Here is a 25,769-nt window from a genome sequence, read left to right on the forward strand (position 1 = left end):
AGCATGCCTAGATTTTAAGCTGGAATTGAAGTTTATCAATGGTCTGTCCCTACAATTTATCACTAAAGTAGATAAGCACATGGATGATTTTGGGATAGTGTAGGGGGACGAGCTGAGAATAGTTCACAGGTCGGCGCAACATCGAGGGCCGAAGGGCTTGTTCTACACTGTATTGTTCTATGTTCTATGTCTATAAGAACAGGGAGGGATGTGGGATATAAACGATTTGTAAAACAACATTTTGTATTTACATCTACTTACAAAATTCTATCAAGTGATGATCATACTTCAAAAACAGCACAATCCTCCTTCTCTCATGCTTCAATCTAACTCATTAATTTTGTCTAAACTTCATGGAATCTTCAAGACGTTTATCGTTCTAGATGTAACTTACTAGGCTTTGAGCAAAAGTAGTTCATTCTCACGGCAGCAAAATGGGTGATAAATTTAGGCTTGGCCCACCAAGTGGCAAGTAACATTCGCAACACACAAATGCCAGGCTAGGATTTAAGGCAGAGGATGCCAATCCAAACAAGTGAGGAGTATTCCATCAAACTCCTGACATGTACTTTGTAGATGATGGACAGAGTAAGGTACTGAGTTTCTCACTGACCTGCTCTTGTAGCCACTCTACATTTTAGAAAAAAAGATTTTTATAGACTTGAGACGTGGATGTTGCAAACTGGGCCAGCATTTATTGTCCATCTCTCATTGTCCTTAAGGTGGCAGTAGACAAGCAGGAGGCTGGAAGAACACAGCAAGCCAGGTAGCATCAGGAGATAGTGACATGCTGTCTTCTTAAACTGCAGCAGTCCATGTGCTACAAAGCCGTATGGGAGGGAATTCCCTAATGTTGACTGAGTGATAGCGAAGCAGCAGCAATATATTGCCAATCAGGATGGTGAACAGTTTGGAGTGGGATGTACAAGTTGTGGAGTTGCCACATGTCTGCTGTCCATATGCTGCTCAATGGCAGTGGTCGTGGCTTTGAAAAGTGTTGCCTAAGGAACTTCGGTTAATTTCTGCAATTCACCTTGTAAATGAGACACGCTGCTGCTACTACTGAGTGCCAGTCATGGAAGGAGAGGATGCTTGTGGATGTTGTGCCAATCAACTGAGCTTCTATGTCTTGGATTGAATCAAACTTCAATACAGTCATTCTTATATGGCTAGCCCAGTTAAGTGTCTGGTCAATCTCCTGGGATGCTGATAGCAAGATTGTGATGGTAACGCTATTGAATGTCAAGGGATAATGGTTAGAGTCTCTATTGTTGGAGAAGGTGATTGCCTGGCTTTTGTGTGGGACAAATGTCAACTGCCACTTTTCAACCCAACCCTCGATCGTTGTCCAGATGTTGCTGCATTCAGACACGGACAGCTTCAGTATCTGAAGAGTCACTAATGGCGCTGATGCATATAGTTCAAGAAACCAACTCAGAGCCTCCTCGAGAAGGATTGCAAATGGACTATAAATACTGGCTTCGCCTATGATGCCCTTCACCCACAAATGGATTTTTATTCGAGCAAAGAGGAACTCTGACAAGACATGCTCAAAATGTCAAGGTTTGACAAAGTGAATTCAGCCAATTATTGCCACAAGCAAGTTGGTAACCAGAAGGTGGAAATTTAAGAGCCCCACCGTTATACAAGGGGACCATATGAGATTTAAAATTTTACTGAAATTCTGTTAAAACAGTAATGACCTGACAGAAGCAGTGATGAATTCAGAATAGCTGCACACATGTATTTGAAACATTAAACTGTAAAAAGGTATGGGGAGGCAAGGATAAGGAGGATGGATATAGTGACATTCACATTATCCAACATGCTTTGTGATCAAATGGCATATGAGGAACGTGCGAGAACTCTGGTTCGATACTCGATGGAGTTTAGAAGGATGGGGGGGGGGGATCTAATTGAAACATACAGAATACTGAATGGCCTGGACAGAATAGATGTTGGGAAGATCTTTCCATTGGTAGGAGAGACTAAGGATCGGAGGGCACAGCCTTAGAGTCAAGGGAAGACCTTTTGGAACGGAGATAAGGAGAAACTACTTCAGCCAGAGAGTGGGGAATCTCTGGAATTCACTGCCACAGAAGGCTGTGGAGGCCAGATCTTTGAGTATTTTTAAGATGGAGACAGATAGGTTTTTGAATATCAAGAGTTACGGGAAAGAGAGAGAATAGGGATGAGAAACTTATCAACAATGATTGGATGGCAGAGCAAACTCGATGGGCTGAAAGGCCTAATTTCAACTCCTAGCTTTTATGGTCTTACGGCATGGGTGAATCAAAAGTGCTGGTTAGCCACTGGAGTTTGCGGTAACGAGGCTTGGAGCCTTTTAACTTGGAGTCTCCATTTTACTAGGAGCACGAAGGGAGCGATACTTCATCTTCGGATAGCCCTTTTAGAATCCCTTCGGAGTGACAACATTGGAATTCTATACAATAACACTGACACCACTGTTATTGTGGAGTGGTGACGTTCTGCACTTGTTACTGGAGATTCCGGTTTCTGGGATGACAGATTATGCGACACATAGGAGGTTTACACCAGGAACTGGTCACAGTGTAGTATGTAATGTGTGGCCTGGTGCACTGTAGACCTCAGGGATGCTATAGATGCCCAGAGATTAGAGTAGGGATGGCTTCTTTAAGTAAACCATGTGCTGTCAACACAGGAATTTCTGGAATTCTCTAGACTGCTGGTGCTCAGCAGTCAAAGATATTCAAAGTTTGATACCAACAGATTTTTGGGCACAAATGAAATCAAGGGAGGTGGGAATTACTGCAGAGGGCTGGATCGTTAAGTATATTCAAGGGCAAGTTTGACAGATTTTTAATCGGTCAGGGAACTGTGCATTATGGGAAAAGGCAGAAAAGTGGAGTTGAGGATGATCGGATCACCCATGATCTCATTGAATGGTGAAGCAGGGTCAATGGGCTGAATGGCCTACTTCTGCTCCTAATCTTATGGGGGATAGCATAGAAAAGTGAAGAGAGATCCACGTCAGCCAAAAGAAGGTCAAACTGGCTCCGGATGTCGTACGACCTACACCTGGTTGTTTGATCTTAAAGTGGGATCTAATCTGATTTAGAATACCAGCAAATAAAATGAGGAAGGGTCGCTCAACACGAAACATTAACTGATTTCTCTCCACAGATACTGCCAGGATCTCTCTTGCTGAGCTTTTCCAGTAATTTCTATTTTTGCTGCAAATAAAACCTCTTTAGTTGGAGTCAGATAAGCTTTTTACTTGCCGTTTTTCAGATTAGTGGTGGCATTGTGCCATTTGTGTTACACAGTCACTAGACAAGTATGCGTGGAGAAGACAGACAAATTAAACACTTACAGCTTCTACTTCAGCAGGATCATACCAAACGTTAATGTAAGGGTGTTGCAGAGCGTCATCCACTGAAATTCTCTTTGATGCATCTATTACAAGCATTTTACATAACAAATCTCTAGCTTGACTTGCTGTAACACAGAAGGGGAAACTCCAGTTAAGTACTGTAGAGATCGTTTACCTGCAATCATAAATACACGTTTGAATAAGCATTAGAAGTTATTTCAGAACTGAACTGTTTTGCTCGTCAGACACAGGGGTGATTAAATAAAAGAAGCTCCAACTACCTGCATGTGTCATTAAAATTTTAAAAATGAGCAAAAAATGTATGAAATTTGGTGTTGTGCAACTTGATTTGCTCCATTTACAAAGAATAAATTAACTTGCAATCATAGTGACTTTCACTGTCTCAGGAAATTGCCAAAGCACTTTCTATGTACGGCCTTTGTAATTTGGGTAAACATGGCGGCCACTTTATAATCCGTGCAGTTACTACATCAGATGCAAGTTAATTTTAGGTAAATCGATTGAGGGACGAATATGGTCTCGTATGCGAAGGGAATACCATTTCTTTTCAAAAAGCGCACTTTTTTTCATACTTCCCAAATGGGAAGGGAAGTGTTCAGTGTCTAATATCCTCCAAATAAGAGTGTGACTGCTGCAACCTCTCCATTCCCTTGGGCCTTTGTGGGACTTGGAGGCCGGACAATGCATTCAAGTCTCTGGGACAGAGCTTTGAACATGTGACCTCCTGGCTCAAGAGTCCCTGAGCCAAGTCTGACACTGGTTGAGATAAATTTCATCCAACAAACAAGTCAGGACGTAATCAATCAGCCGCCACGTGGATTGTGCATGTGTTAAACAAATGGATTAATTTTCAACAAATCAATGCAGGTATAATGAGCTCTGTGTTGTAAAATATTCAATTGCACAAGACCATTTGGAACTGCTGAACTGTACCTGTTTCAGATCAAGTGGCTGTCAGTCATTTCGATGCGTTGCCATACACAAAAGTCCTTCTTTAAAACTGAAGTCTTTTTTAAATAAGAAAGAGTCTATTTGAACAGGTAACTTAACCACGATCAAACTCAAAACTCAACTTAAGGTATTTTAATTGACACTGCATCAATCACAAGGCTTAAGTGTTGTTAGAATAAACAGGATTGTGTAAACAATAGAAGACAACAAACTAATGCCAACGGAACATTAACAGCCCAGATCACAAAGCGTGTACAGGGGAACCTCAATTATCCGAATACCAATTATCCGAAAATCGGATTATCCGGAGATCTCGAGGTCCCGATAGAAACATTACATCACAGATGTATTTCCAGCAGTGAACGTGTCTTTTGCTTACGGTGACTAATCAAGCACCGTCTCCAAGCGACTGACCTCCCGCCCCCTCTCTCTCCCCACACTTTCCCCGGAGCTCTACAGAGGGGTGTACCCTAACCGTCACCCCCCCCCCCCCCGCTTCCCAGGAATAATCTCTCCAGCATTGTTCTGTGCAGGGCAAACGTGGAACCTATCAAAAATTTGCAGTAAAAGGTTGTGTCTGTGTCTGTGGCTGCGTCTGTGTGCTATTTGGAGACTTACCCCACAAAGGCAGCAGCAGCAGTTTTGTTGGTGTGTAGTCTGGATGCCCTGGAGAGGGGGGGGGGGGGATTAGTGGGGGTGGGGGTGTGCTGCGGGCAGGGGCTCGCACGCTTTGTGCTGGGGGTTGGGGTTAGACAGGGTTGGGGTCGGGTGTGGGGTTTGAATGATTTGGGGGGCAGGGTAGGACCGGTTTGGGGGTGGACTGGGTTGGGGGGGGGGGGGTTTGAATGGTTTAGGGGGCAGTGTCAGATCGAGTTGGGGGTGGACCGGGTTGGGGTGGAGTTTGAATGGTTTGGGGGGGGCAGTGTCAGACTGAGTTGGGGGTGGACCGGGTTAGGGGGGAGGGCGTGAGGGGGGAGGGGAGGGGAGGGGGGGGGGAGTTGGACCGGGTAGCAGGGTCAGTGTCGGACCGAGTTGGGGTGGACTGGGTTAGGGTGGGAGTGGGGCAGGGTTGGACCGGGTTGCGGGGGCGGTATTGGATATGGGAGGCAGGGGGTCGATGATGGATAGGAGCGGTGTTGGGGGCGGGGCCTCACGCACTGCATGCTCCTGCTAGTCTCCTGAATAGAGAGCAGACTTCAAAACTCTGAGTGCCAGAGGAAAGGCATTTAATCGATTTTCTGAATGATCTATTATCCGAAAGAAAAAGTGCCCGCTCATCTCGTTCGGATAATCGAGTTTTCACTCGAAAGAACTGGGCAGATGTTTGAAATATCAGAGAGTTGAGGGTTATGAAGAGCTGGCATGAAAGTGGAGTGGAGTGGCAGCCTGTGGCAGACCAGCCATAATCTTGCTGAATGGTTGGATAGGCTCAAGGAACCAAACTGCCTACGCCTGCCTTTACGTTCTCAGTATCTGAAGTGTTACATTGTGCAATAGAACTGCAGTCACTGCTGGAAGCAATCCAGTGACTTAATTGATTGCTTAACTTGCAAACAACCTAAATTTTAGTTGTAGGCCATTAATAGAGAGCATTAAGTGGATGTATTTGGTTGTTCCTCAACCAAGACTGGATGAACAGTAGTTGTGCAGGATTTCAACTCCAAGAAGGAGCCCCCTCAGAGTTACAACCAAGAGTATAGCACCACCTGCTCTGATCAGGCACTTGGAAGAGCTAACAGAAACACAAATATGAGAAGCACCTTTAGTTCAAATGCATCAGCTCAAAGCTCATAACTGCCGGGGGTGGGCCAACTGCACACAGTGTACATGACTGCGGTGAACAGCCTGAGAAATGAAAAGCGTGCCGTTCCATTACCTTTCAGTTTGTTGTGCTCAGAATCGGCAGGAAATAGGACGTCTGGAAAGAGTTTCTCAAAACTGTAGCCCGTATACTTGGGTCTGTTCTCCACGTAAGTCCTCACGGTGGGCTGCAACTTCTTCATGAACTCAGAGGCTGGTGTTCCTAACTGTTCGATCACTTTGTTCCATTGATCAATATCTAGAGTTAGGTAGCTAAGAAAAATATGGCTGACAAGGCACACAAACAGCTGATCTATGTCAATAACTTATGTATTGTCACTTTGAAATCATCTGCCTATGCAGAACACTTAAAATCTTAAACAATAAAATGAGACTGAAGTAGCGCAGGACTCAATTCAATCTCTCCTGTCTAAAATTAATAGTAACCATCCCACACTCTTGTCCCTATATTGATAGCATCCAAAATCATTAAAATACATGAGCAAAGAGCAAAAAACTGCAAATACTGAAAATTTAGATGCATACATCATTTTAACCAGATAAGAATGCTGCAATGTAATATTAAAAAGTTATACAGCCAAGCTAGGAACTCTCACCCATTTAAGCTTTAAGTGTACTGTTGACACCCCAGAAAGTTACGAGCCAGTGGGGGACAATACAGAAATGGACAGATTTCATACAAGTTCAAGGTGTGGCATGATGGCTCAGTGGTTGGCACTGCTGCCTCACAGCACCAGGGATCCGGGTTCGATTGCAGCCTCGGACGATTGTCTGTGTGGAGTTTTCACATTCCCCCCCAGTGTCTGTGTGGGTTTCCTCCGGGTGCTCTGGTTTCCTCCCACAGTCTAAAGATGTGCAGGTCAGGTGAATTGGCCACGCTGAATTGCCCACGCTAAATTGCCCACAGTGTTCAGAGAAATGTAGGTTAGGTACATTAATCAGGGTTAAATGTAGAGTTATAGGGGAATGAGTCTGGCTGGGTTATTCCTCGGAGGGTCGGTGTGGACTTGTTGGGCCAAATGGCTTGTTTCCACATTGTAGGGATTCTATGATTCTTAAAAAAAAGTTTACCAAAGAAATGTCAAAATCAAAACGTAGGAGGCAACGTAGATTTAAACATGGCTTTGGTGTGGACCCTGACTAAATTACAGCTGCACTTCAGACACGCAGCAGGTATATCTAGAGAGAAGAGGGCGAGTGAATTTGAGAGGAAAATGAGCCAATGCAGTGGCACTCAGTGTGAAATAATGGAAGAGGGCACACTTAAATTCACAAACTGCTGTGTTAAAAATTGTAAAATGCTAATACCGATCATAAATATTTTAGCACAGCTACAACACTTAACACATAGAACTATATTCATTTTTTCAACCAATGAGAGCATGATTTGATATTATCCTGTCATTAAGCACAACTATTTCCTGATTTATAAATTCCTGCTTGAGTAGCCCATTTAGATACATTCAATGTACATTTTACTGCTGATGTCAAGTAGATTAAGTACCAGATGAAATAAATTCACAAGCTATACAGATCCCTGATGGCTCAGAGATTGCAATTCTTGCATGTAAGAGCATAAAAGGTCTCAAGTTCAGTTTCCAGTCTGTGCAGAGTTCACTGGTCTCAGTAATAAGTGTGTGCATGTGAGAGAAACAGAGTGCGCAAAAGAGTGATGTTGATCTCAATTAGGGAAGTTGTAGGGTTACTATGATTGGTTTCTAAAGTCGCGGCTTGTTAATCGTTGCTTGTTATGTTTATGCAAGACAGATTCATGCTGCAGATACACTGGGCCTACTGTTTATAGTTCACAGCAGGAAGAACACTAGCGACGATTAAATGATACCTCAGACTGACATTGCCTTCTGCAAGGAACAAGAAGGTGGTCATAGATATGGAGTACCGATAAGTTAAACACATTTGTTTTTTTTTCTTAATTTCTACTTTCAAACATATCTTGCACTTGCAAAATCTTTTAGAGATGTTCCATCATTGGTCAATTAACATTCCCCAAATACACTACACGAGCATGGCTTTGACTCCCATTACATTGCTGTGCAGTAACATAGCAGAGATCACACGCAAACACTTGGGCAAAAGGTGATCTAGATTCATGCCCTATCATTCTATTAAAAAAAAAACTGTACTGGAATTTCAATGCTAAACCTGAATTTTAAACCACTTCATCGTATCGACAGAAATGCAAGATGAATTAATGGCGCATGCAAGGAAAATCCGATAATGCTCTAAACAGGTTGAGTGCTATCAAAACGGTTTCATTCATGCAACATCCTAACACAGGAAGCAAGAAACAAGTACAATGACTTGCAAACACGTGGGAGTCTGGAGTACTAAACAGAATATTTTAAACACTATGCCCAAGGTTAAAATGGGAAGGATACGATCTGTACCGGGGAACAACACACCACCTCTGATCATTTCGCCCATGATGCACCCAACTGACCAGATATCAACTGAAAACAAAATGCAATGACATGAAATTAACATGCAGAAATTGGATTCAAACGAAAAAAAAAACAAAAACACAAACACACTAGGACAATTTATGAGATGACCGATACATTTTGAAGAATTCTGGAAGAGAAACCTGTTTGTGTCTGGCTCCTGGACAGTAACTTTGAATTACAACAGTGAATTATGATTCACTCAAATCTTATTCAAACAGGTCAATGTTTTGATTGCTTCCACGTAGTCATTAGCCTTTCCCCTGCACCGAAGACAGAATCGTTTTGAATTGATCACAAAGCAGTAATCCATTTCTACAAACTAATGGAAACTCAAGGTGAGAAATCCCAAAGTCACTACAAATTTTATAATAAAATTCTTTATTGTAGTTCTGACATTTTGTTGGATTTTATGAAACTGCAGGGACCAGACACAAACATCAATAATCTAGGGCCACAGGAGCACGGTCACAACAGATTTAGCATAGATGGTCAGTACATATAAACTTGGAAACAATTTCAAAATAACCAGCAGAGACTGTATGTCCCATAGCCAGATGCAGCCTCTCCTATGGAGAGCGACAGATTTGCTACAGGTCCTACCTGGGTAATTTGAAAAAAAAACAAGAGGAGAGCAATTTAAAGTGCTTAAAACATTATATAAAAAAGAACCAATTGTATCAATTGTCAAGGGCTTGTTCTTCAAATGGCAAAATACAACCTTTCCACAGGTTGTAGCCTATCCACACCACTGCACGCAGCATTAAGGATACAGTCCCTTCCTGGAAAGAGGATTTTGTGACGAACCATTTCTCCCATAATGCACCCAACAGACCACAAATCCACTACAAGTTTGTAGCATAAAAGAAGGGAAAAATATTTGTTGAAGCAGGTTTAACCAGGCTAATCAAAACACCACAAGTCTTACATGTACTGAGTGTGCAGGACACTCAAACATGAGAATTATTTAGATTTTCACATAGGCCCAATTCAAATCCACCAACTTCCCCCCTCCAAATTTGTAACCATAGCAAAAGCAGCCATGACATTGTGTAATGGAGCACATTTACAGTACAGCAACACATACAAATGAATCAATAAAATAAACATTTATGCTCAGCACATCAAATTCAATCATACCACATTGCATCCCTCAATCCACATAATCATCTCTTTTACTACCCATTTCTGTTAGAGATTAAGAACCACTTCAGCATTTACTGAAAACAGCTTGCATGAATTTTACAAAATACAATTTAGCACAAAAACAGCATATTACCAAAATACAGCACTGCAGTACTATCAGTTATCCAATTGCCCAATAATTTGTTGATACTTATTTGTGAAACTTTCAGCATATAAATTGTAGAATATAAAATAATTCATATATTCAAGATGCTACTGGTGACACTAGTACATTAAAACTCACTTGTGAACAAAATGTTCATGTTAATCTCCCTCATTTCTAAACAGCAGAAACATGAAATGCTTAATTGCTGCTGTCTTTATCCAGAAAGAATGTATGGTACTTGGCTCCAAACATGCATTTCTAGGTTTTAGGATGTTAGGTTCGACTGAATTGGACTTCAGAATGCAGAGTCGGAATGCTTGGATAGTTATCAATACCTATTGTCCATCTCCATATTATTCTAAAAAAAAAGTCAATATGTTGATCTTACATGGAGCTATTCATGATAACAATTTAGAAGCCCTATCTTATTAAAATGATTACAAGCTCAGGCTCTATGCTTTGCTGTTTTGGTCCAGTCCATTGTATGAAGTATACATGGGCACTAGCAAAATCAAGTCATCGAAAAAAAAAACAAGCAACCTTCAACCATTTCTTGGTTACTAAACAAGCTCCTCCTTAAGGGAATTTTATTTAAACATTAATGAAAGTAATGAGTTTTTAAGCCAGAAAAAGACATTTTTACTCATGTTTGGAGCAAGTTCACAACTCCTATCAACAGAAATATCTTGCAGTAAATTAATGTCATGTAACCAAATACTCCTTCCTCAAACAGTGCAGGACACATCAAGAACTCATCTTCATCAACTTGCATATCCCCATGATTAAATAAATTTACATTAGAAAGTATTGAGAATAAGAACAGTTGGAAAGACTCGATCAGATTAAAATCCTTCCTTTGAATTTACAGGTAAATAAATTTGCAGTCATTTTGTCCAGATGTGACTCAATAAGAGGACGATAATACCAACTCACTGGCTCCAAAGAGACAAGCCTCTCTTCTATCCCTCCAATTATGCACAAACACACACTAACCATTTTCTTTGTATCCCATCCCTAGAATGACCTCGGGAGCACGATAGTATCGTGTAACCACATAAGGCGTCATCAGGAAACTAGTTCCTGCTGTTCTTGCTAGTCCAAAATCTAAGATCTTCAGTGTGCAGTCTGCTTTCACAACTATGTTACTTGGCTTCAGGTCCTAAAAGTTAGAAACAAAATCAAGTTTTTATTTGGTTTGAGGGGACACAAATTCGAGACTGTCCTTAACTACAAAGTACAAGCAAGCACAAGGAATTGAAAGTCAGAACGAGTGGTTAAAAAAAAAACAAAGTACAAACACAATATAACATGAATAAAATGGCTGGTTTAAGATGATATCATAAAAAAGCAGATATCAGACTGGTATCCATTTAGTAGGGTACACAACAGAAATTAGAGAGTTGCACTGTTGGTTGCATGTCATGCCTGCCTAGCCATAAGGATGTCCTGCAAATACATGCTACTGCAAAGATTCAGAGGTCAGCATGTTTGTTATATTCCAAGGTCAGGATAATATTAGGTGGGACTCCATTAGGAGGTCAATTTTGTTGTATAAACTTCCCAGAAGATGCCAAAAATACCTGGTTTCTGGTTGTATTGCATCCAATCCAAAGCTAAAGCAGGAAAGAGATGACACATGTCTCAGCTATCATAATACACTGATGGTTTAAGACTGAAAATTCAACTTCAGATTTGGACCACTGCATTTATATTGCTATATATCTAATCCCACTTGACATCAAATGCAGCAACTCAATGTTCCTGGATGTATTTGAATAATTTCTGCTACATAAGAATTTCTCTCATTGGTCGGAGTGCTGCATGTTTACCCAATTGCCCATCAATTAAGTTTTCCGACAAGTAGTAATTGACTCAGAGGGTGCCACATCCTCCCTGCTGCTGTACAGTCATTCTGTTTGTTCAACTGGGTTAAGAGCTATAAAAACAAGTAATAATTTTCTTTAATATTCACCAATGCTAAATCACATTTTCATTTCAATGTTGTCCAAATACAAGAATTTAATTGAGAAAACAGATTATAATTAGCTTGAGAAGGTAAGAAAATATATTATCAAAGAAGGGAAAGAGTGGAAAAGCAAAAACTATTTTAATGACTGACAAGACATTCTGCTGAAGCCAGCACCTTGGCACTGCACCTTTCCATCTCAATATAAACCATCAGGAGAAAAACAATTACCTATCACCTTCTCAAACAATCAGAATAGAGGGATACAGGGGCAGTGTGAGAAATAGTTAGCAAGGCAAGGTGTGTGGGGATCTACAAACAGCTACATAGCTCAGTTCCGTCAATAGCTTTTTCCTGTTTACTGTAAATTCTAAACAAAGTCCATCTGATCTACATATTTCATGACAGAACCCAAATCCAGTCTTCTGGGAGCAAGAATACAGAATTAGAACAATATTTAAATGGAGGTGTATTTCAAAATTTAATGATACAAAGAGATCAGAATTTCTTGGGACATGAAATCATTAAAGTTAGTATTTGTTGAAATAACTGTAACGAGGGAGAAGATTTCAAGTAGACTGATTGGATTAAAGGCAGATAAGTCCCTAGGGCCTGATGGTCTGCACCCTGGGGTATTAGAGAAGGTGGCAGCAGAAATACTGGATGCATAAGTTGTGATATTCCAAAAGCAGGGACAATGAAACATTAAAATTTGTAGGTAGCACTAAAACAGGTGGGAAAGAAGGCTGTGATGAGGTGATAAGAGTTCCCAGATGGATATTGACAGGATTGGCTAGGAGAATGAGCCAGAATCTGGCAGATGAAGTTTAATATGGATAAGTGCAAAGTTTTACATTTTAAAAGTGGGCAAATCACTATGCAAATGGGTAGCTGATTCCAAGTATATCAGTGCAGAAGGATCTGGGTGTCTGTGTGTACAAGCTGCAGCAAATGGGGATGCAGGTGCAGCATATAATAGGAAAAGCAAATGGAATCCTGGCATTTATTGCCAAAGAAGTGGATTATAAAAAAGGATAGAAGTATTACTGCAATTTTATAAGGCCTTGATGAGAACACGCCTTGAATAATGTGTCCCGTTTTGGTCTCCTTATTTGAGGAAGGATGTGGTGGCACTGGAAGTTCACTAGATTGATTCCGGGGTGAAAGGGCTGGTGTGGGAGGAGTGACTTTGAATAGCTCACTGGGGTTCAGAGGAACGAGGGGGGAATCTGATCGAGGTATATAAAATCACAATGGGGACTGACAAAGTGGATGTTGAACAGATGTTCCCTCTTGTGGGGCAGTCTCAAACGAGAAGTCACAGATATCGAGTGGGAGGAGGTCAGTTCAAAACGGAGCTGAGGACAAACTAGTTCTGAGGGGGTTGTGAATCTTTGATTCTATCTCCACTGCAGTCTGAAGCAGTGAGTTCCAATCATCAATTCCAGCCTCAGTGACTTTGTCTGGAGTTTGCACATTCTCCCCGTGTCTGCATGGATTCCCTCCGGGTGCTCCGGTTTCCTTCCACAGTCCAAAGATGAGCCGGTCAGGTGAATTGGCCATGCTAAATTGCCCATATAGTGTTAGGTGCATTTGTCAGAGGGAGATGGGTCTGGGTGGGTTACTCTTCGGAGGGTCAGTGTGGACTGGTTGAGCCGAAGGGCCTGTTTCCACACTGTAGGAAATCTAATCTAATTAGATTCAAGAAAAGGAAAAAACATATGATTCTAGTGAAAAGCAGAATAAAAGGGCTTTGGGGATCAGGCAGGAGCTTGGATCATCATAAATGCCAGAGTGGGATACAGGGGCTGAACTGCTTTCTCACACTCCTAATTTCTGTGCTTCTATATGCAGGAACAGCAATGTGTAAGATTGATGTCTATTGGAAAGGGAATAGAACACAAAAGTAGGGAAGCTTTAGTAATCTGAATAGGGTATTGGTACACACACCTGGTGTACTGTGTTAAGGCTTGGTCCCCTGGTTTACAAAAAACCCTACATAACTGCTTTAGAAGCAGCTCAGGTGGTTCACTTAACTTATTCCTGAGATGAAAGGATTATTGTATTAAATGAAAGTTGAATATTTTGGGTCTTGAATCAGTTGGAATTTAGAAGAATGAGAAATCATCTTATTATGGTACCACACAGGATGTATATCCTCATGTTGGGAAGGCTAACACTAAGGGACAGAAGTTTAAGAATAAGATGTCTCCCCTCTAAACACAAAATGGATTTTTTTTTTGGGCACTTCAGCCAAATGGTCCTCTATTTCAAAGTGAAGGCTACTAATTGCAGATAAACAATCATGGACAGGCAGGAGGCTGGAAGAACACAGCAAGCCAGGCAGCATCAGGAGGTGGAGAAGTCAACATTTCAGGTATGACCATTCTTCAGGGCTGGGGTGGGTGTGGGAGCAGCTGCAAATAAAAGGGGTTGGGTGGGGGCAGGTGAAGACAGGTAGAGGGTATCACCTGGTTGGTCGATAGGAGGAATGAATCCTGTTGGCAGAAAGGAGTGGAAGAAGTGTGGGGGAGGGGGTGGGAAGGGATTTGGGGAATGGGAAGGAGGGAGTTTATTTGAAATTGGAGAACTCAATGTTGAGTCCTCCGGGCTATAGGCTGCCCAGGCAGAAGATGAGATGTTGTTTCTTCAATTTGCGGTGTGGTTCGTTTTGGCAATAGATACACTTACAGGAGGGGATTAGTGGATAACTATTAATTGGTAGTCAGAAAAGGAAACTGGAGCTGTACTCCCTTTTCTTAGCAAAGGATGGAAACATTTTCTAACAGTAGTAGAAATATGTTGGTTTTAGTCTCATGCGGTACTTAATAGCCATATGATGCATATTTATAATAAGCAAAGGAGCTCTCCCTAAAGAATGGTGCACTTTCAAACAAAAAAGTTAGGATTAACAGATAAAAATGATTGTCCATTCTCAGCAGAATATAATTCTGGCAACTGGTTGACACTGTGTACTTACAATGGCAGTGCTGTTACGGCTCCTTCTGCTATTGTAGAAGGGGTTTATGCTTATCTGGTCAGGGATCTTTAAGCTACACATTTTTAGGTAAGTTTTCAGATAAATAGTTGCAGCCAGCTTTTATTTTATTTTAAAAAAGACAAAATGCTGCAATCACACCGATAATGTACAGCAAAGACTTACTGAAACATTCAGGAAAAGTTGAAAGAAAACATTAGTTCTACTCAAGTCAGCCAGACTCAATCAAATGAATCATGAATCTAATTCGTACTTGTATGACCAGTTATTGCAGATAGCGAAAGCTAATGGCAGTTATAAAATCTGACATCTATGGCAATAATTAATTGTGCATAGATAATTTAAGAATAAACAATAACGCACTGGCAGCTTTGGAAGGGAGGAAGAGAGACAAATACATCTATAAATCGACAGTCGATCTTTCACTTGTGTTGAAGACTGACTGCTTTGATGAATGACAAACACCACAATGCTTTGTAAGATGTTTTAAAAATCAGTTTGCACAGGTAAAGGAATCTTGGTCATCTTGCTCATGATGACACCAGGTCATGTTTTAATTTTGAACTCACTTTTGACAACCATCAATTAGAGCACTGGAGCAAAGACAGAAATGCCACAATGGGTACCACAGTGCAGTAGTTCCTGCTGGCATTTAAACAGAGGTCAATTCTAGCGATCCTCATGAGGGAGCTACAGTGATACAAAGCTTTCATGACTGAACAATAGGATCTAGACTACAGCATTACAAGGATCAGAAAATAGAGTGAGGACACTGTTGAAACTTCGTTGACATTGCAGACAGAAATGGAAGTCTCAGAAAAGCTTTCAATCATTTTCCCTTTCAGAGAATAAATAAGTGTAATCTAATCAGTCATTATTGGTGAGCTGTCATCACCCCAATTCAATGGCGAGTGTGCACTCTGTTCAGTTGAGAAACAGCCATGCAGCACCATTCCTCAATAGAAAAAAATCCTAGTTTATTTTCCAACCCTCAAGGAAAAAGGCACTCTCCAGTATCTGACAAGTTAAATAGATTTTTACACTGCACAGTGCACAATAGTCGAAAAGCCTCCACTCTGAAAATGAAAATTCTACAAATGATCAAATAATTTGAGGGGTGATGGTAAAGGTAAAATTAACAAAGCATTGTGAATGCTCTGACATAATATATTGCTTTAAGCATGGATTTTTCTTCCCCTTCAGCAGAACTAAGTTCATACACCATCAGCCCATTTTATTGCTCAGAAAACCAGAGTGGTCCAGACTATTTTTGTCTATCAGCAAACCTCAAGTTGAGTTATTACTGAACCAACAGGCATTAATTATACTTGAGCAGAGAAGTCTCAAGTAGCTGTCAAACATGCATTACATCACTTTATCCCACATGGACTTCAACATTAACTGCAGCGCAAAGACATGTGCTTCAATCAAACACATGCAGCACACACTCCTGTCTTACTGACAATAAAGATCTGCCTGGTTAATAATCTATTAATTTAAAATCAGAGAACCTGTCAATATTATGGGCTCCCTTAAAATAACTCCAGGGAGAACAAAAGTTGTACTTCCATTTCCCTGCATTTTAGATTCCCTGCAATCAAACTTGAAGCCGTTTTGTTTGGAAATAGGGAGAGGAAGTTCAGGGCAAAATTAATTCAGTAACCCTGCAATTAAAAACTTATTCAACAGCTGAATTTTAAACAGATCAAAATACATGAGCATAAAAATGAGCTTCCAATGCAGGTTAAGAATTCTGAGGAGAGAATATCTGTAGCTTTTTAAACTGCTTCAGTGTCATAGTCCCAACTTAAAACCAGTCTGCCCAAAGATAATGATTAAGGGAAGGTGCTTGAATATAGGAGATATGGGTAAGGTTTTAAATGATTAGATTTTGTCCCTGTCTTCACAATGATGTAGATGGCCTAGTTAGAGTGTGAAATATTAGATTAAAAAAAGCACAAGGAGCAGAAAGGCACTGGAGGAACTGTCTCTCAAAGGTGGACAAGTTACAATGGTTGGATTAATTTGTAACTCAAGCTCTTAGAACAATACAATTCACCAAGTCTGCACTGATGCCTAATCCTTTAGATCTGCTACATTTTGCCCACACATGGTTTCTATCCCTCCATTCACCTCCCGTTCACGTGTATCAAGATATACCCTCGAGGTTGCTAATGTGCCTGCTTCTACCAACTCCACTGGCAGTATATTCCAGACACCCCCCACCCTTTGAGAGAAACATTTTCCACGCATCCCTCCCCAAAAATGTACCCGCTCTCAAACTGAACCGGCTCCCTATGCAGCTGGCCTTTCCAGGCTGGGAAATAGCCTCTAACTAACCCCCCCGCCCCCCCCCAATCTATGCCATTCAGGTTTGTAGTCCTCTACCAGGCAAGGAGGAAATAGCAGATCATCTGAGGATAATTAACCAATGCCCATCAGACACAGGAAAGATACCAGAGGTCTGCAAATGTTATCCAAAAAAGGATACAAAGGCTAGTCCAAATAATTATAGCGTGGTCAGTCTGATCTCAATAGCAGGCAAATACAAAAACCAACACTGCAACTGGAATTATTCCTGATGAAGGGCTCTGGTCCGAAATGGCAATTCTCCTGCTCCTCGGATGCTGCCTGACCTGCTGTGCTTTTCCAGCACCACACTCTCGACTCTGGTCTCCAGCAGCTGCAGACCTCACTTTGACCTTCAACCTAATCCCATTTACCAGCACTTGGCCCACAATGTGATTACATGCCAAGTGCTCATTCAGGTACTTTTTTTAAAAAGGATGCAAGACAACTTGACTCTATCACCCTCCAGGGCAGCGCATTTCAGACCGTCTCCACCCTCTGGGTTTTTATATTTTCAAAAAAATTTCCTCACATCCTCTGAAACTCCTTGGCCCTCACCTTGAACAAATTATAGGGTATATTGATGCGTAGAGTATAATGGATATTGGTAAGGCATTTGACAAACTGTTAAGAAAGAAATAAAGCTCCTGGGAAACAGGGAAATGTGGCAAGTTGGATCAAATATTGGTTCAATGGCAGGAAACAAAGGGCAGCAGTTGATGGATGTTTTTGCAAATGGAAAGCGGCTTCCAGTGATGTTCCATAGGGCTCAGTTTGGAGTCGCCTGTTGCTGGCAGGTTCATTAAAGATTTTGATGTAATGTGGGCAAAATGACTGGGAAATTTGCAGAGGACAGCAAAATTGGCTGGGTGGTTGATCATGAAGAGGATGGCTGTTGACTGCAGACAGGCAGTGGTTTGGTTGAGTGTCAAGTAAAATTCAATCTGGACAGGAGAGGTTATGCACTTGGGGAGGGCAAACAGAGCAACGATATATACAATAAACAGAAGGATATTCAGAGGTGTAGAAAAGATGACAGACTTTGAGTGCTCGTCCACAGGTCTCGAAATGCACCAAGATCATAGATAAGGTGGTAAATAGCCACACATGGGATGCTTTCTATTATCAGGGGAGATATAATACAAGCACAAAGATGCAATGCTGGTCCTGTAAAATATACTGATTAGACCAAAGCTGGAATTCTATACACCAGTCTGGTCACCACATTTCAGGAAGGTTATAGCCATTCTAGGAGAGATTCACAGAAGATTTACTGGACTTTTTCCATGATTTGAAAATTGTAGAAGTGGGCAAAGATTGGGGAGACTCGGGTTGTTTTCCTGAGAAAAGGAGACTGAGGGGTAACTTAATTCAGAAGTACAAAGTAATAAGCAACTTGGTTAGAATAGACAGCGAAAACCTGTTTCCCTTACTGAGTTGTGTTTGTTTTTTGGGGGGGGGGGGGGGGAAATAGATTTAATGATAACTATAGGGAAGAGTACATGAGACATAGCGACTGTCTGGAATTGCTCACCTGGTTTGGTGGTTTAGGTGAAGCCCCCATTTAAAAGCAATGTGGATCTGCACTGGGAGCACTATAACCTGCAAAGTTATGGACTAAGTGGGATTGAAATGAGCAGCTGGCATAGACATGATGGGCTGACAAGCCTCTTTCTTTAACTTCACAATGGTTTTATGGTTTGAAAACTGGAGTCATATTTCAATTCAACTTCTGGGCACTGAACACTTTGTCTTGAAAGAAAAAGTGGAAATCAATTTATTCTGCAGGTCTGCATTCCAATAAACCTGCAGTGGGCAACACCATGATCTATATAAAAGCCATTTATTTATCAGACATCTTTATTTTTCTCTCCTGTTTGATTGACATTCTTAATGGCAAGACTTCTTTATGAGGAGAGCAGCTATGACGTGATCCTCTAGTTCTTGCAACATTATTGGCAAATAACTCAAAACTGCAGCACCAAACGACTTTTAGGTGTCAAAATACATCATCCATCCCTCCTATATGTACCACCCCTGCTCCACCTAGCCCAGGGAAGGGAGAGAGTGGGAAAATATTGGCAATCCATTGGCTTTGCAATATTAGCAACATGCCTTCACAACATGCTTTACCGCAGCCAAATAACATCCACAGTTATTTTGTCAATGACAGCTTTTCGGGTGAGCTTAAGCGGCGAACTTAAAATTTAGCATTAAGCAACATTTAGAAAGCTAGTTAAACAATAAGCATGACTAACCCGGTGTATGATGCCAGCTGAATGAAGATGCTTGATGCCACAAAGCATCTGATAAAGTAGATAGGACATTCGCTCGTGGTCCAGCTCCATCTGAATCACCTGACACAGATTGGCATCCATGAGCTCCATCACTATATAACTGTGAGCAATGTGTTATTCATGGGAAGAAACAAACACAATTATGCATGGATTGGCAAAAAAAAATGCATCAGAAAACTTGAACATTTTGCTTTATTTAATATTAAGTTATTGCCACCTGCATAGCCTAACGAGCAAAAACACTTTTTTATGCATTAATTCCTGAGATGTGGATGTCACTTATTGGGGCACCAATTATTGCTCATCCCTAAGTGCCCTTGGGGAGATGGTGGAGGGCTGTATTCTTGAACTGCTCTTGCCCATTTGGTGTTAAGGACACCCACTGTGCCATTACGGAGGGACGGAAGTCCAGGACTTTGACCCAGTGACACTGAAGGAGCAGCGATATATTTCCAAGTCAGGATGGTGACTGGCTTGGAGGGAAGATTTCAGGTGGTGGTGGTGGTCCCATGTAGCTGCTGCCTTTGACCATGTCCATCTAGAATGACATGGATTTGGAAGGTGTTGTGAATTTCTCAGTTCATCTTGTAGATAGCACACACTGCTGCTACTGACCATCAGTAGCGAAGGGGGTGAATGTTTAACCCTAACTCTATTACAAGTTCGAATCAAGCGGGCTGCTTTGCCCCAGCTGGTGGAAAGCTTTTGCCAATTGTTGAGCTGCACTCATCCAGGTATCACACTACTGCCTTATGCCTTCTAGGTAGTGGACTTTGGACAGAGTCGGATGTTGAATTAATCGCTGCAGGATGCCTAGTCTCTGACTTGATCTTGTAGCTACAGTAATTTTATGGCCAGTCCAGTTCAGTTTCTGGTCAATGATAACCCCCAGGATGTCAATAGTGGGGATTTCAAAGGTAAACAAGTGATTGTTAAAGGGCGTTGGTTAAAATCACTCGGAGATGGCACATGTATGGGGAGTGTACTATTGGCCACTTATTAACCCATACCTGGAAGCTGCCCAGTGTTATGGAATAAACCAGACCACCCAAAACATTCTTAAGCAGGCAGCTCAAACGATAATTTTGCAATTTGTTTCAGTAAGCGTACAGTGAAAATGACCTGGATTAAGTTAGCCAGGTTGAATTCTAGATTTAAAAAAAAAGACATTTGTTCACAAAATTACGCAATGAAACACAATGAACAGAATAAAGAACCCTACAGAACTCAACCTCTCTAACTAGACTTAATTATGCTGTTCTGAATATACACAACAGTCCTAATAAGCAAACTCCCTTTAAAAACTGGTATAAATGGAATACATGTTTACAGGTTGAAGGACAGAAAAGACAGTTTCCACACAGCTCCCTGTTGAACTTCCAACCAGTTCAAGACTGAACTAAAACTGCTCAGCTCAGCTAGAGCTGACCACTCCCCCTTCATTAGACAGGTCTGTTCTAAAATATGACCACTTTGGCCTGAAGTCTTATTTGTTTACATATAAACAAAATCCTTTTCTTCTCTGTACCAAACCAGACTGATCAGAGCCTGGCCTGGTTTATTACCCCTCTGAATAAAGTCAAGGACAGGGTATCCTCGAGCCATGGAACAGCTTTCAGAAAAGAAAGGGACTAGCTTTGTGATACCTGGTCTTTTTGCATTTGAACGTAAGCTGCTTCATTACCTGAAAAGTTGCAAATGACGATTGCACAATGTTCAGCACGAGTGCAATAAAATGACCTTATGGAGAGACAGTCATTGAAGAAGTGACTGAAGGTGGCTCAGCCTAGGACACGACCCCAAGAAATGCCTGCATTTAGGTTCTGGAGTTGAGGTGACTGACCAACAACCCCCAAAAAACCTTCCTTTGTGCAAGGGTTACTCCAGCCAGCACAGTTTCCCCTGACTGGCATCAGACACACACAGTCAATTATTGTCATTTATTGGCTAGTGCATTGAGTACAGGACTTGGGAGGTCATGTTGCAGCTGTACAGAACATTGGTTAGGCCATTTTTGGAAAAGTGTGTGCAATTCTGGTCTCCTACCTATTGCAAATTGAGAAACTTGAAAAAGAGTTCAGAAAAGATTTACTAGAATATTGCCAGGGTTGGAGCTATCTGGAGAGGCTGAGTAGGCTGCAGCTGTTTTCCTTGGAGCGTTGGAAGCTGAGGGGGTGACCTTATAGAGGTTTATTAAATCATGAGGGGCATGGATAGGGTAAATAGACAAGGTCTTTTCCCTAGGGGGGGGGGGGGGGGGGGGGGGGGGGGGAGTCCAGAACTAGAGGACATAGGTTCAGGGGGAGGGGGGAAAAGAAAGAAAAGGGATCTAAGAGGCAATCTTTTCTCAGAGGGCAGTGCGTGTGTAGAATAAGTTGCCAGAGGAAGTGGTGCAGGCTGGGACAATTACAACATTTAAAAGGGATCTGGATGGGTACATCAATAGGAAGGGTTGACATGGATATAGGCCAAGTGCTGGCAAATGGGAATAGATCAGGTTGGGATATCTGGTCAGCATGGACAAGTTGGACCGAAGAGTCTATTTCCGTGCTGTATATCTGACTCTAAATGTGGCCTCAATGTCATCATCAGCGATCCTCACCTCCCCACTGGAAATCAATTCTTTTGTCCATAGTTGAGCCAAAGCTTAATGAAGTCAGGAGCTGAGCAGCCCTGGCAGAATCCCATCAACGAACAGGTTATTGCCAAGCCATTGTCCCTTTTCATCACTTTACTGACAACTGGAAGTAGACAGAGGGTGCAAAAATCAGATGGGCTGGATTTGTCCTGCGTACAGGACAGTGGTCAATTTTCCACATTTCCAAGTAGATGCCAGTGTTGCAACTGCACCAGAACAGCTTACCGAGGGATATGGCAAAGTCTGGAGCATAAGTATTGGGCACGATTGCCAGAATGTTGTCAGGGCCTATATTTGAATACGTTTCTTGATCAGGAAAGTGAGCTGAAGTGACTGAAGACTAACAGCTGTGATGTTAAAGACCTGTAAAGGAGTCCAAGGTGGATCATGCACTGAGCACTTCTGGCAAATAAAGTTGTTGCAGATACAATAAATGCCTCGTCATTTGCATTGATACGTTAGACTCCCACCTGGAGGAGAATATTTGAGGAGACTCCTCCTCTAGTAAGCTGTTTAATTGTCCACCACCATTCACAATTTAATGGTGATCTGATCCACTGGCTATGAAACCATTTGGTCCTATGACGAGCTGCTTATGCTATCTGGCATGCAAGTATGGTCGTTTCATCAGGTTAACGTTGGGATGTTCAGAGAGCAATGCAACACAGGATTTTCCCTTTAAAATGGCATACAAAATACTCACACATCTTGAAATTCCTCAAGTGATTTTTGTGGCGTAAATACATTCAGCAAGCCAATTATCTGAAAGTGATTGAATACCACGTTGTTAATGCGGCAAACATTTAGTCTGTGGTAATTCAAAGTCTATTGCTGTTTCATGGGCTATAACAATGAGGCGTGTTATTAAATTTCATTGCTGAAGGCATTAAATTTTAATTGCTAATTGCAATTAGCAAAACTGTCACACAGAAAATATCACGTAAAATACATTTGCATTTCTCAAATTAACACATTAATTGGATAGAAACATTCATTCCAATAAAGATGGTTGAAGAAGAGGGAGAGCCATGCTTGATCAGGAAGCTCATCCATACGAAAGAAAAGGCACGGGAAAGTAACCAGGAAAAACAAACTGTTCACTTTCCCGTACTTTTGGTTTTGGTGATTTGGGAGTTCACAGCAGGACCGTCAGATGCAAAAGTTGTCCAAGGCTTAGGGGCTGAAAAAGATCTATGTTAATGGCTCAAACCGGACTTTGATCCAGTAGAGACCAAAAAGCTTCATGCAGCTTCCTTTTGCTGCTTTAAAAAGATGATTAACAATAGCAGACACATTTATTTCAGAAGCAGGTGGGAGTATACATTCATAACATGAGAAATATATGATTCATGTCTGATGTGTCACTTCTATTGTCTACCTGTAGAATCAATGATAATTAAAACGGTGATTAATGATCCTGTGAAAAAAAGATACCTGCTACAGTACTAACCATAACAGATATGCTGTTCTTATGTTCAATGCCTGATCTGTATTAATTTAGCGATGTGATTTTTTTAGGCCTCAGCTTTCCCATGTAGGAAATTCAAAAGGAGGACAGAGATTGTTCACACAGACACAGCCCATGACCTCTGTCAGATTAAAAATAAAATCAAGCAAGGACAGAATCGGGTCCATGAACCATGTACAACTAAATACTGTTTGGCATTATGGTCTATTCTTAACTTAAAATGATGGTCACTGAGGTGCGGCCCTGAATAATTAGAAACACCCCAAAAACTTCAAACCCAGTGGGGGAAATACACATTCAAGGTGGGTTATAGAAAAAGTTAATCTGTCTTCCTTCAGGACATTTAAAAAAAAAAATTGCATGCTGATTTTCATTTAGATTTAGTGGGTATACCACTGGGATGCATATTAGAAAGTGACTTCTCTTAGTTGTACATTTTTTTGTAACCATTTGCACCTTGCACAATAAGAGATGCTCTGTAATTTCCAGTTTTATTTCAAATATGAGCTCATGTATAACAGATGCTTCCTCGTGTTGAGGTATGTTTTGTATCTAATCAAACTTATGGAGGATTCACCTCCAGTCTGTTCCAGAAAAAAAAAAGCAAATTTGACTAATTTTTCATGAGAAGCCCCCAGTTAGTAGGAAGTTGTGCAGTTATGTATGCTGCTTCAGAATATCAGATGAAATTTTTTGACCGCTCTTCTCCAAGTCTTACTGCACAGTGAATTTTGGCTTTTTATTAATTACAATTAGATTTCAAACATTACCTTTACACTGCTATTTGAGGAAAAACACTCCCTAAGATGACATTTAATTCAGCATTACTTTGCACGGCACAAATTTCCACCACTAGATTTAAAAGATAACTTTAAACATAAAGTATTGATTTCAATCTTGTTTTTCCTCAAAATATTTGGAGTTCAAACAGATTATGGAGTACTGAAATATGGGGTGAATGAGAATATTTAGCTTCAGAAAAGAATCCAAGTTGATATCCAAGTGTCTGAATGTTCCTCCTTCTACCAGGAGGACATTGAGACAGAACTTCTGCTCCTGTATGACCTTGGTCAGTTTTTCTGGTTCAGGTCAGTTACATAGGCTGGGCAATCTCCCCATGCTAGCTCTACTGTTAAAGGAACATTGCACAGTAACATAGAAGCAGCATGTAGGGTATGGTAACATAACAGCTGTGTTACTGGATCAACAACCTAGAGGCCTGGTAACAAACAAGAAATCATAACCTCAACCACATCGTGGCAGTAAGATTTTCAAATCAGGTCAAAATGAAAGCTGGAAACAAAATGTTGGTATCAGAATTACTGTAAAAATACAACTGATTCCCTAATCCCCCTTGGCAAAGGAAACTACCCTCACTTCGCATGGACCTCAGGTGGCTCCAGTCCTATATCAATGTGGCTCACTTAATTTTCAATTAAAGTGGTCTAGCTTGGTGCACATTTGCAGAAGCACAACACAGTCACAGGATATTTAGGGATGCCTAATAAGTCTTGCCATTAATGGCCATGCTCAGTGAATGAACACTGAAAGAATAAGAGGGTCAAAGATTAGCAAGGAAATGAATTCACTGAACAGTGCTAATTGAATTTAAGAAATTTAAGAGCGAGCTTTGATGCAGCCTAGAATTGGTACTTATGAAGATCTGGACACCGGGGAGGGGTGGAGGGAGTGGGAAGAATCGCTGTTCCGTGATCGGTCAATAAACACTCGCAATCGGTCTGGTCCTTTAAGTCTTCACACGTTATTTCTCATACGGCTGAGCACAGATCGTCCAGAAACACAGAGGTTCAACACTTCCATGTTCCTCAGAGGAGCTGCGCACATAGCTTAAAACAAAGACGTTTTTATACTTTCCTTTAAGATTATGGTCTGTACCACTCTAAGTACATTCAGACAATTACCAATCAATTAATGAAATAGATTTATTGACAGCAACTCAGCCCAATGATATTTCTTGGGAACCAACTCTGTTTTCCAACACTCAAGTCATTCTTATCTCACGAACAGAGTCTTTGCTCCTGCACTTTAAGGTCAGCTAGAACGGCCAGTAATGTCTTATCTAGTAGAGTTATTTCTATGCTGTAAAGGAAGCATTGTTTGCTTATCTTTGTTGAGACAGACTGTGGTTAGT

General features: G+C 41.2%; 1 protein-coding gene across 1 annotated transcript in view; it reads right to left on the bottom strand.

Moving 5' to 3' along the window:
* The window catches only part of mapk8a (mitogen-activated protein kinase 8a), a 120,370-nt gene that overhangs the window by 13,070 nt on the left and 81,531 nt on the right, over window positions 1–25,769 (bottom strand). Inside the window, exons 4-10 of the mRNA XM_087982346.1 lie at window positions 22,853–22,911; window positions 19,473–19,611; window positions 10,895–11,060; window positions 8,548–8,619; window positions 6,204–6,386; window positions 3,356–3,480; window positions 570–630 (exon numbers count right to left, since the gene is read on the bottom strand). Of these exons, the coding sequence (XP_087838472.1) occupies window positions 570–630; window positions 3,356–3,480; window positions 6,204–6,386; window positions 8,548–8,619; window positions 10,895–11,060; window positions 19,473–19,611; window positions 22,853–22,911 (805 nt within the window). The remainder of the gene's footprint in view (window positions 1–569; window positions 631–3,355; window positions 3,481–6,203; window positions 6,387–8,547; window positions 8,620–10,894; window positions 11,061–19,472; window positions 19,612–22,852; window positions 22,912–25,769) is intronic.

Source organism: Chiloscyllium plagiosum, unplaced genomic scaffold (genome assembly GCF_037043375.1).
Source record: "Chiloscyllium plagiosum isolate Xiang-an unplaced genomic scaffold, Cpla_swu_hap1 HiC_scaffold_43, whole genome shotgun sequence".
Taxonomy (NCBI): domain Eukaryota; kingdom Metazoa; phylum Chordata; class Chondrichthyes; order Orectolobiformes; family Hemiscylliidae; genus Chiloscyllium; species Chiloscyllium plagiosum.